The 13,283-nt window shown below is 31.6% G+C and overlaps 1 protein-coding gene across 3 annotated transcripts in view; it reads right to left on the bottom strand.

Moving 5' to 3' along the window:
* LOC125671350 (uncharacterized) overlaps window positions 1–12,256 on the bottom strand; it is a 13,922-nt gene extending 1,666 nt beyond the window's left edge. The window contains exons 1-11 of one of the 3 annotated variants that reach the window (XR_007368625.2): window positions 10,601–12,256; window positions 10,174–10,267; window positions 9,930–10,009; window positions 9,685–9,778; window positions 9,252–9,276; window positions 7,606–7,660; window positions 6,386–6,483; window positions 5,102–5,220; window positions 4,452–4,517; window positions 3,734–3,780; window positions 2,236–2,350 (exon numbers count right to left, since the gene is read on the bottom strand). Coding sequence is in view for 2 of the 3 variants with exons in the window: in XM_048906997.2 (XP_048762954.2) it covers window positions 2,236–2,387; window positions 3,734–3,780; window positions 4,452–4,517; window positions 5,102–5,220; window positions 6,386–6,483; window positions 7,606–7,660; window positions 9,252–9,276; window positions 9,685–9,778; window positions 9,930–10,009; window positions 10,174–10,267; window positions 10,601–10,692 (922 nt within the window). In the remaining variant the exon portion in view is untranslated. Of the gene's footprint in view, window positions 1–2,235; window positions 2,388–3,733; window positions 3,781–4,451; window positions 4,518–5,101; window positions 5,221–6,385; window positions 6,484–7,605; window positions 7,661–9,251; window positions 9,277–9,684; window positions 9,779–9,929; window positions 10,010–10,173; window positions 10,268–10,600 lie in introns of all 3 variants that reach the window. The other 2 variants (XM_048906997.2, XM_048906998.2) reach the window with 2 other exon arrangements.
* Window positions 12,257–13,283: the final 1,027 nt, after the last annotated feature.

Raw genomic sequence — 13,283 nt, 5'->3', positions numbered from 1 at the left:
ACTTGTATGAATTAGTTTGTTTGCTAAATACCTAGAAGGTGAGGAGCTTTCAAAGAATTAATGCATTCTCAATATAAGATAGCTCATCATAAATAGAGCCCTGTCCTAACACCAGGGGCGCGTTTTACAAAAGAACTTGCGACTTATGACAAACTTTACACACTGGAATTTTCTCGTTTATTGTAAGCTAGATCATTCACTGCAATGTAAAATAGTGAAAAATAATGCTGAAAATTAAGTCTCAGACACGTTTTAATTTATTCATTTAAAGTTATAACTGTGTGTAAAACAATTTAAAATTTGCGAATTTGTCGTTAGTTGTTTTGTAAAGCAGGCCCCAAAACTCCAACTTGGGGTCATGAATTTTCACAATTTTGGTAGAGGCCTCCTTGTTCATCATTATAAATCATGCACTTCATTTGTCTGCTAAATATACTGTTCCAAAGAATTTATGCACTTTTACTCTATGATCAATAGAACCCCTGACCATGGGTCCATGAATTTCACAATTTTGGTAAAATGTTCATTGCTTATTACAATCATGAAAATAGTTTGATTGCTTCATGTCCAGGAGACTGCAGGACTAATGAAGATTTTTTAAAGATTGCATTTACTTTGATGGTTGTTCTGTTTCAATCTAATTAAAATTAGATGTTGGATCCGCTTGCATACTCGCTACACAAACATCTAAAAACATCCCATAGAGGGTCACATCAGAGGTCAAATTCGGTATCACTCTAGACTTATCGGCTTCAACAAACATTCAATGATTTTGCTAGCGGTGATTTCATTGGTCAATTGAATTTGACCTCTGACGTGACCCTCTACGGGATGTTGTTAGATGTTTGTGTAGCGAGTATGCGAGCGGATCCAACATCTAATTTTAATTAGATTGGTTCTGTTTTGAACATATTTTATGGAATGAATAAGAAAGATTGGAAACAATTAGTTTTTACAAATGACCGGTTCCTCTCCTTAAATATAACAATATGTCATTCAAAATTACACATAGAAATGTAAATTTAACATGTGATATACGTAAAAAAAAAAAATTCAATAACATAGCAATTTAAAATCTACAAGTTTCATCAATAAATTTGTGGAAAGCACCAAAAAATATTGTTATTAGTTTGTAGAGGCAAATTTATATCACCCCATAATACAAGTTTGTGTCAATTGTGACCAATTCATCATGAATATACTTGTGGTTAAAATGATTATTTTTAGCATTTGGATCTTTTTACAAGCAAAATGATAAATATCTTCGCATTTACCTCATGAACAAAATGGATTATAAATTTGTTTGGATGTTTGTATAGCATTGACCAAAAGAAAAATAAGTCGGCTGATTTCTGACTTGTGTACAGGTACTAAAGTTTTTACAGTATGAATTAATTAAATCTTGCTTCTTCTTTTAATAAATTCCGATGCTTCACAGTATTTGGTACGATGGACTTTTTGAACAAGTATAATTTAGGAACAATAAACTGTTTGGGTACTATATTTTGATACATTTTCATGCTTGCTTGGGAAAATATTACTCAAGTATTCCGGAACATCTCCTTTGTGAATTTTGAACATAGTAGTCATTTTTGCAATATAGCACCCGGAGTTTAAAGTTTTCCAACCAGTTTCCAATTAAAGTATTTCTGTAGATGCAAAAAATTGGGGGTCCTGTTCAAATTCGAGCAGCAGCTAGTTAAGCTTTTTCAAGCTTAATTTCAGCATCTTGTTTAGAGCAGCCATCCTAAACAACAACAGAGGCTTATTCAAGCATGGGTCTAATAAATGTAACTACAATTTTGAAAAAAAAAAAATTCTACTCAGTTTTTATTTTAGTTAGTTTAAAAGCCCAAGTTTTTTTATAAGCATTGTTTACAATACCATAAATATAATACAGACCAGCTAAGGTCTTGTTCAAATAATAAACCTAAGTGTCAATGATGGTTTTAACCCAACCCTCAGGCCCTGGGGGATCATAAAATTCACAATTTTTTTGTTCCCCTTTATCAATCGATGCAATGAGCAAAAACTGGAAGAAAATGATTCAGCAGTTCCAGAAGAAGCTGGAAATATTCAAAAGGTTTTGATCAACCACACCAATAAGGTGACCTAATAGTGTGCCAGCAGTGCATTGTTCTCCAACATTATAACTTTCAGATCTAAGAAAGTACTACCCTTCCAAGGATGTCCAATGAACCAATTTTTGCCACAAAAATATGAAATCATTATTACCAACTATTTCTGGATTTTGATACAGGATTTCTGGGATTCCTGGAATGGTATCTCCCAATTTCTGTCGTCGAATTGAGTGGTTATTCCACAAATCCATTATCTCTTTGATATCTTTCTTTAACATTGGAAGATATACATATTGTATGCATAGTCTAAAAAAAATTACATGCATTAAAATTAAGCAATACATTTTTAAAATGAGTTTGTTAACTATTTCGTAGAAAAGTATGGGCCATCAGTTTTTCCTTACATCTGCTAGTGGATGCAACTTGAGGTTCTGTAACATTTTTGTCACACTACTGTATTTTCTATATTTCTAATGTATCGTTCAAGTGCATGTTCATGCAAAAGAAAATTTAAGGAGGTACCTATTAATCATGCCATTCAATTACTCAAAGGGAGGAAAGAAGTCCATACCCTCTCAAATCAATAATTCATGGCATATAACAAGTGTTACACATAAAATTTAATGGTTTATAAAATATCTGTAAATAATTTGAAATTTGCCCAGTGGTTCTTGAGAAGAAGTAAAAAATGTGAAAAGTTTACAGATAAACAGACAGAGGAATGCTAAATAAAATGTGATCAGAACAGGTCACTTGAGCTTTCAGCTCAGGTGAGCTAAAATACATGGCCTTCCTTTCACTGCACATGAATTCTGTCAAATTTTACAATGATGATGTCATGTTATGATGCTGACAAGTGCATTGTGATCAATGCATTTACATGTACACATATACTTGTTTACGCCTTGCTGTCCGATATCATCTAGCGACAAACCTAAATGCTTGAGGTCAATTTGGATGGTTTCCAACACTCTTAAACAGTTTAAATGCTAATTAATATATTTTTACCATTTCAAGGTATTTTTATTTTTGCACAATGTCACAGTTAAAATTTTTCATATAAATTAGGCCCAACCTTCTTTCTGTAGTTTTAACGGTGATGCATGACACTGACTAAATTTTTCTATAATATTATATTCTCAACAGATTACAACATAATATTACTTGTACCTGACAAGCGTTTTTGAAACACTCAATGCCCTGACTGTGGATTTCTGGGAGTATCAAACCCTATAGACTTATCATTTCTCAGATTAAGATAACAAACTGTTATTGACCTTGCACCCTGATTAGAGGCCAAATACTATACTAGTGTGGGACTCATCCATTTAGTATTTATATTCAGTAAAGAATAGTCTCTATATTCTATTTGTAGAGAAACAGTCGATTTCATATATGATATATACTTTCATTTATATTGAGGTACCTTAGCAAACTAATCTTTAACTCCTGAAACTCCGCCTATTATTATAGTTTGAAATTGATGGTGAAGGTTAATGTTATGCACAAACTCAATTATATTGAAATGTCTTTGCACTGTTTTTAATTCATCCAAATTTATTTTCTTACAAATACTAGTACATAAGAATAAAATGTTACAGCATTTTAACTTACACATGTAACTGAACTTAAAGTACTATACAGGTACTTACATTTGTAATTGATCCCCTGTCTTCAACAGGTCTTCATATACCAATCCCTTTTAACAAAATTATTTCCATGTGTTGAAATAACTAACAGTAGATGGATATTAATTCATATAATAAATTATCATTAAAAAAAGTAACAAGATGTGTTTGTAAAACACAAATGCCCCTGATAATGGCCAATTCCGAAGATGGCCAAGGTCACAAGGACAGATATCTTGGTACCAGAAGAAAGATCTTGTTACAAGAAATGCTTATGTGCAATATGAAAGCTCTAATATTCACCATTTAGAAGTTATGACCAATGTCAAATTCTTTTTAAAGTAGGTCAAATGTCAAGGACAAAAGGTTTAGTACCAACAAAAAGGTCTTGTCACAAGGAATACTCATGTGAAATATCAAAGCTCTATCACTTATTGTTCAAAAGTTATTAGCAAGATTAAAGTTTCCAAAAAGTAGGTCAAACTCCAAGGTCACAGGGTAAAAAATGTTGGTACCCACGGAAAGGTCTTGTCACAAGGAACACTCATGTGAAATATCAAAGCTCTAGCACTTACTGTTCAAAAGTTATTAGCAAGGTTAAAGTTTCAGACAGAATTACAGACAAAAACAATATGCCCCCCCCCCCGATCTTCAATCTCGGGGAATAAAAAGTAAAATAGATGAATGAATAAATGTAGGTCACAATGTATAACAGTACAATCACAATGTAATTGCTTTATACCTTGAAATGATGTATCCAAAAATCTGCTTTCATTTGTCTCAGTAGACCCCAGAATCTCTCAATTCTCTACAATGAATTTATACATATCAGTGAAACACAAGTTTTGCAAATAAACTAAATCAATAGTGTTACCTTATATACTCGCCTATAGGTTGGTTCTCCTGTAAGTCGGTTGTATATTGTGTAGGCTATTTTGGAAGGATATGCCATTGAACAGCTTATAAGTCGGTATAATTTTTTTTAAAGAATCAGTTGACAATTTGAGATCAATGCTCTAATGTTTTCACCTCTGTTTCAAATAATATTTTGTGAAATGAACGGATGAATAAAATCATTAAAATATGTAAATACTTGTACTTTATGCATATAATCCTAGAATACGTCAATGATATAATATTTCCAGTCAATGTTAATCATGGTAATCGTTGGAGTACGGAGTTGTTAAAAAACTACTATACATCACGGTGTCCGGAAAAATGCTAATCTTTAAAGGATTCGCCTATTAGTCGGATGTAGAGTTTTGGACCAATTTTTATCTCCCAAAAATCTGACCTATAGGCGAGTATATACGGTAAGTGATATCATTAACTATTAAGCAAATATACTTAATATTGAATGAACCTCATACATTAAATCAATGCCATACTCACCTGATTTGAGGTGGAGCTTCCCAGAGTTACTGCATTACGATTTCTTTTGAGAAAAGCATGAAAAGTGGAAATAATTCCATTTTCAGTGCCTGGATCAGCTCTTAATTTTTGAGGACAACCTTTTAATACAAGAATAAAATTCATACAGATTATCCTTCTTCATAAAGAAGTAATATCATTTTTATAAGATTTTTTCAATGAAAGGAATTTTAAACCAAGATTTGATTTTGTATTATTTTTCACTATAATTATATTAGATATCCGAGGTAAAATTCTTAAAGAATAAATGGTTGAGACTTTCAAATCACTTTGACATATCCATGGTATTCGAGATATGGTACATGTATTTGAGATAGTGGTGTCAAAAGTGATGATTTTTTAATAACGGTTTACTCGCTTACTTTTCCGATTGAGTACCCAGTTACTTGGATGGTTTTCAGTTTGCCTTTTAACATTGAGTAGTGAATAGTTACTGTAATACAAGTATTATGTAGTCTTCACAATTTCTGTACAATCATGTATTTATTCTATCATTTCTGATACTGGTACAAAGAAATTTGTTTTGGGGATATATCAATCGAACAAAAAAAATTTTTTTTTACTTCAAAAAATACACATTTTAATGGTTGGCTATTTTGCATGTTTATTTATTCTACGTCATATATTTTAGACTTTGAGGATTTAAAATCCACCATTCTATTAAACTTTTTCCTGTTTTTAAGGTCTGGGACAGCAACTTGTTATCCTGTAATGCTGTCAAGCACTGGTTTAAAAATGAGGTAATTATTAACTCGGTCTTTAAAACTAGTATAAAATAAACTGAAGAACCAATCAAAGCAAACCAATTTAATTTGGGATGTAGAAGTTCAAGACTAAACGTAAAATGAAATTCGTTAGGTTGCATTTAAAAGCAAAACATGCATGTTTATAAGTAAACTTCTTTAAAAGTTATTTACTATGTAAAATGTCTATACATCTGAGTAACTGAGTATCAGTTTTAATAACCGATACTCACATTGTTTGTCGGTTAACCAGTTGACAACACAAATATATACAGTGGCGTCTGTTTAATACAGACGCCAATAATCCGGATTCCCCACTTTCGCAACGAACATTGTAACAGCACATAATTCACTTTTATATCTACCAATTATATGAAAGGAATGCTTCAGCCATCTAGATACTTTATTATTGTGGATAATTTGCTTGGCAACACAAGCATCTAGATTAAATGTAATGCATATAGATATATAATGCAGCGAGAATGGTGAATATTGCATTTACCTTTCAGATCATGTACAGCATTCAAATAATGTTCAGCAATAACCTCAGGTCTCTTGTTTGTTATATCTGCCTCAAGCCATATTAACCTCCGAGAAAATCTATTGAAATAAAAATATAGAATTTTCAAAGTACATATTAAATGTATTTCTTCAGTGAAAATAAGAAATATTAAATAAGGTAAATGTATCAACTATCAACTGCATAATAGGGTCAAAATGCTGGAATTAGACATGCATAATGATAGTTTTACCAGGTACATTTACATTGAAAGGATGTGTGAAATTAAATCTGCCTTCGTGGCAACTAAAAATTGGAAACCTACCAGGGAGGGAGAAGTAATTAAAGAAAATTCATACAAATGAGATAAATTTGTTCAATAAATGGAATCAAAATATTTTGAATTTTTGAGTAGCATGTAGGTTTATTGTCAAGTATTATTCTGAATATATCTGTCAGTTAATATTATACCTCAGAGAGTATTCCAAATACATATTTTCATAAAGGGCCCCAAATACTGCATTTCAATAAATTCCAATGGAATTGAAGTGTTCAGTTGCTAAGAGTAAATGCATACCAAAAGAACTTTTCATTATCATAAATTAGATTTCTTTGTTTTTCAAAAAAAAAAAAAATATCCAAAATTTACCTACAGGTAAGGTGACGATAAACTTAAAACAACTTCCAAGGTTAATCTAATCCATTCCAAGAAATCCAAATTAGTATAAATTTTTATTGAAGTTTAGGGAATATTTATTATTTTCTCACTTTGAAGTTCAAGCTATAATTAAACATTCCCTAAATATTCTGATTCTACTCCTTAACTAGAGGCACTGTGAGCACTGAGCTCACAAAATGATACCCCCACCCACCCCCAATACACAAATATAAATTAGAAAGTCCATTTTTTCCCCAACGGAAAGCCAAAATATCTGTCCGATCAAAACGTAAAATAGGAGATGGGTACTCCCAATGTTTTACAAAAAAAAATGAAAGTTTCCTTGTTTTGCTATGGGAAACTTCAAATGTCTTCCAATCGAAACAAAAAATGGGAGGTACACCATCTAAAAAGGATTCTGTGAAAGTCTCATTTAATTTTATCAGTGATGGTGGCAGATAACAGATAGGTACTCCCAAGTGTTACAGACAGAAAGACGTACACCCCATCACAATATACCCCTATTTTTCATGCAAGGCCAAAGGGGTATAAAATGAAAACTTACCCATCAATACAGCCATGAATACTAATTCCATATGGCTTAAGTTTGTCATATCCATCTGTAATGCAAAATAAAATTAAATGAACATTTGCATGAGCACTTATTATACTTTGCCCCATGCATAGTATTATTAACTAAAGTCATCACTTTGTGCATAATATTTCTGTACAGTTAGTACCAGGTCCATTTGTATATGGATCAACAGCAGTATATGGGAATTTAAGGAAGCTCTATAAAGACAACTGAGAATACTATTAGAAAAAATATGTTTGCTTATTGATAACATGCTAATGAAAAATAAGGGTGTAATGATATTCTAATTCATATCTTAGTATATCATGACACATAATGATACTGGGACTGTATCAGGATATGTATCACGGTGTTTCAATTTTAAAATTTCCAAAATTTATTGTATATTTTGCAGTTTCTGTTCTGAAATGAGAAATTCTTTGTCATAATTTGAAAGGATAAGGTGTAGATTATTTCTTCAATTCACAAATACATTATAAAACATGTAATAGGCTCTGAACACGATAAAACAGTAAACTTAATTAAAGAAAATCACCTTTAAGTTTACAAACAAAAAACATAAATTACTTAAATTGTAACACATTGTGAAACACAGGTACATGTACAGAGAGTACAATTTTGGAAAGTGGTAAGTTTTCTGTGTATTGCAATATACTGGTACATCTTTACAAACTTATCTAGCAAGCATGCAATTTTTGGGATTTGATGGGGAAAAGTGTACATTTAAGGTCAGTCAGGTAACCACAAAATATATTTTTTCTTGGACCTTAAGACATTTGAGGGACTTTGAGAAAATTGTATCATATGAAGGTGTAATTTTCAATTTTGGGAACTTGCCATATCTTTTCTGAACAATTGTTCAAGAGCATTGAAATATCAATGTATAGTATAAATCAGTTTTATTGACAATCTATACAATAGTGTTTAATTTTCTTTATTCTATTTAACAACAAAAGGAAAACCAATTTAACAGCATAAAACTACAGTGGAATTAGAACTATTAAGTGAGCAGTGTTTAGAGCTTTCAGAACATTAAAAAAGTTGCTGTCATTTTGGAAAGGGATCTACCTATATCTGTGATTTTTTGTTGCTTGTTATCAATAATGTAATGATGTAATAGTACACATTAGGAGAGAATTATCATGTCACACTCTGATAATCTCTGAAAATAAAGACAACTGAAATTGATGAACCTTTTCTCTGAAAACATGTCAAACTTTATCTAATATATTACTCAAATTGTGGTACTGTGTAGTAACCTTCATGTGGAAAAGATTATAAATAAATTCAATTATACTGAAAAATATCTTTCAAATTAGTAAATATTACAGTGTCTTATAGTAAAAGCAATTTTATTGAAAATGTGACATGTCACCTGACAAGACTGATACAACTACTTGTTTCTATTTTGTTTTAAAACTAATTTGTTATTCAAGAATTTTAACTTTCTTAGAAGGCTACCGAAGCAATATTAAAAAATTCTAAACAAGCTCATGTTCATATTCAAACCCTTATCAGTATAGCAACACAATTTTTCTTCATATTACTAAAAACTAAATAAACTCAAGATCCTTATCCCCCCAGCTACAAAATTAATAACAGCATGTTAGACTTACCCAAATGCCATACAAAATTTGGACCCTGAAAATATAATTAATCCTATTTGAACATGATTTTCCCCTCCAGTAAATTTATTAATTAATCTTATTAGTGACTTCCACACAGTGGTCAATGCATGATTCACGATCATAATATCTAAATAAGAAAAATTGAATGTGAACATCCACAATACCATGTTTACAGACATTGACCTCTATTTGTTATCATAAACATGGCGGATGTGGCTGGTCAACAGAGGATGCCCACTCACTCCTTTTAGGCACCTGATCCCATCTCTGGAATTTCCAGGGGTCTATGCTTCAGACCCTCTTCACAGATTTGTATTGTTTGCAGTTTTTTTTTTTGATCGATCACTGTTCGTTATCTTCACCTTTTTCATTCCAAAGAGTTTAAATAAATTAGAACGATCCATTTATTTCACCTTCATACCTTACTGAAGTACTGTCTCCTTCTCAGCCTTCTCTGTTTTCTCCTTTTTACACCATCTTCATCTAAAATCCTCACAATTTCTCTTGAAATACATCTGTTTTATGTAAGAAAACATCACTCTTACAAACCACAGTAATCAAAAACAGTATATGTTCACATGAATTTTCAATTTTTGGGGCATAAAAACCATCCTAATCCATGTTTTACATTTTGTAGTTCTAAAGGTCAATATATCAAATATATACCTTGTGATATTCAAATGATATTTCATTTTCAAAGTCCTTCTCAAGTTTTCAGATCCAGAACATCCATTCTGTACTTCTGTCTAACATTATAATTGCCTTGTCAGAGCAAATGTTTCATTTTAATAAACTAAGCTCATTTTTTTTTAAATATTAAACTACTAACAGATGTAATGTAACTTTATAAAATTAATTTTTAAAAAATCAGCAATAGCTTGTATCAATGTTAGTATTTTTCCTTTATTACCTGTGCAGTTCTAAAAAGTACGTCTAAATTGATGTCTACATGTCTCCGCCGTAATCCTAACCTGGGAATTATCCTCCTCTTCAGACAATTGTAACTATAACATTATATGCTCAAATAATAAGTACATTGTACAAACCGGTGCTTCAACATTTTTCTAAATAAACAGTACACAATTTGAATCATAATAAATATTTATCAAGTTAAGGTAGAACAGATGATTCATTTTACTTGTATCATGGTACAAAAATAGAATTTTATATCACTGATAGCCCTATTGATGATAATGATGGAGAAAACAGACATCAGAATAAGCCAGTCTACACAGATGTATACATTTAACCCTCACAAAGTCTACAAAGTTGTCAAATCCTTTCAATTTTTTTTTCAATTCACTAGAGTTTTTAAATGATCATAATAAATATAGTACCTTATATTACAATTAAATCTTCTTTGGATCAAATAATGTATGAGTCTGTAGCTAAAACCTTTGAAGAAATAATCTTTGATCTTTTCAATCATATCTGAAAAGCACAGAAATACCCTTAAGGCTATAGAAAAAATTCTTCATTTTAAGAAAAGCATTCCTTCTTACTTAGAGCTCTCTATATTCAAATTCCAACTAAAGATTACATTACAAATTCTTCTTGGAGTATCAACAATAGATCAGGAAATATAACATGAGTGGACTTATCTCAGCAGAATAAAGTATAAAATTACTGGGAATTTATAATGATATATCTCTTCTGAATTTTTTTTATAACTGAAATACCCCTTCTTGCAATTTCTTTAGTGCAGATTCAGAACACCTACCACCATTAGTGTTCATAAATCCTAAACATCAAAGTAAAAATTTGCCATGGCAGAACTTCAAATTATCCTTTTAAAAATATAACATCTTTTAATACTAGATCATGATCTTATCAAAATTAAAGGCAAAACAATGACTGGTACTAGTACCAGTAGTTGATTCTCTTGAGCAACTCTGAAATGGTGCCTGGTTGTAGATTAAGATATCACATCTCATCACCAATGGTCCAACATAGAGCCTACTATGACATTATGCACACAAAGTAGTTTTATCTACCATTCTACTTAATAATAGCAAACAACAAAACATAAAATAGTAATTCCAATCCCCATTTAAGGTGGAGGTATTCACAGGGTTGGGCGGTTAAAACCGCCCTCGGTTTTAATCAGCGGTTTTAACCATCCCGGTCAATACTCCCCAAGTGGTCAATACTGGTCAATTGAGATTTAAACTGTCCATTTTCCTATTTTTGTATATTTTTTGCAAAGATAAATTAAGCCTTTTCATTATGATATATGGATCAATTGGTTATCAATAATTTTCATTAGGTAATTAGATGTAATTTCATAAGTTTAATATATTTGGTTTGCTGAAACTGTGATCATAATATCTTCATAACTATAAAAGAGGGTCACATATAGCACAACTAGACAATATGATCTGCTTATACATGTACCTGGACAGATTAAGAATAACAGGTAGCTGGACATTAAATAAACACAGTGATGTAATATGAATTGGGTGACAGATGCTGTAGATAAACAATGTGTTGCAATGTACAGAGCAGGAGATGTACCTGAGTACAGGAAACAGAGTTGACAAGTGTTAATTAGCATACTCCTGGACCAGAGGGGACCACTGAAACATTTAAAATAACCAACAACACAGACTATAATGACCAAACAATTTTCAATCAACCAGTATTGACCACCATTGACCAGTATTGACCAGTTTTAACCAGTATTGACCACCGGCCCGGTCAATACTCATATTGACCACTTTTTTGCCAACCCTTCAACTTCAAGCATATCTATCTTCTTCCTCCCTTACTAATTGAAAATTACCTTATTCAGCCATTGTTTGAATGATAAAAATTGGGAATGTGAGCTGGTTTTGGATCAGGAAATCAAGCGTCTCGATGATTAAGCGAGCGATTTGCATTCTCCTCTCTGCACAACATAGGGAAAAAACTAGAGTGAGAGTTACGGAGTACAATCAAACCTTGTTATCTCAAACTCTGTGAGAATGAGAAATAACATACAAGGATTTGAGATATTGAGGGTAAACTACTTAAAGAATCAGTTCTTGAGACTTCCAAATCGTTTAGAAATACCCATGGTATTCCAGACATCGGTGTTTGATATACCGAAGTTCAACTGTATTAGCTAGACAAAATAAACTACTAGCTAAATCCTTTTTTAACCATTTAACTTCATTTTATGACATAGAGATTGTAATATAACTATTAACTAGGCATTTACCCTAAGTAGAGATTTTGAAAAGGAGGAACGTGTTATTTTTTAAAAGCCCATTGCTACAATCATTGTCACCTGGTCATGGAATGAGAAAATATTTTTTACTCCTCAAATATTAGTCTATGGGAAGAAAGCATAGTTAGAAAATTACCTTTCTCACAACCCTTCAATACTTAATCATTGTACAGTAATATTTACTAAATATTGTTCATTGAAACTGAAGCAATTTTTTGCCATTGGTGTAACATGAGGTTAAAGATTATGATACTTTATCAAATTATCAGGAACTGAAGTTCTCTGATTGGTCCAGACTCTCTTTCCAAATGGGTGTACCTCAGAGTGAGTTCAATTCAAATGAAGTTACAGGAGGTTTATTTGAGTTTCCCCTCTTAACAAACTGTAGATTTGCTTACAATTTTATCAACCAATCAAATTGCAAATTTTAACGGATGTGTCGTTGTGAACATAAACAATGGCAAACGCCAAGTATCAAAGAGACAAAACACCTTTATTACTTATTGGTGGAGTATTTATTGTTTTATAATACTCTTTTCCACTTTTAAAAACAGTTTTGATTCAGAAACTGTTTACATATACCCGGTTATTATGGTGGGTTTTTTTACACATCTTATTTTGTGTTTATATTTGCTGGAGGCAGGAACTATATGGTGTCAAAAATGTTGTCAAATTCATGATTATTCAATAAAACGTTTATTGACTTTTGAATTCAGTCTACTCTGTCCTGGTCAACCAATACCTGACTAGGTCCAAATGGTTATGAGAAGACCTCATTAAAAATCAATAATTGTATAATGTGATCAAGCAAC

Source organism: Ostrea edulis, chromosome 4 (genome assembly GCF_947568905.1).
Source record: "Ostrea edulis chromosome 4, xbOstEdul1.1, whole genome shotgun sequence".
NCBI classification, from domain to species: domain Eukaryota; kingdom Metazoa; phylum Mollusca; class Bivalvia; order Ostreida; family Ostreidae; genus Ostrea; species Ostrea edulis.
This window is presented reverse-complemented; position numbering and strand designations above follow the sequence as displayed.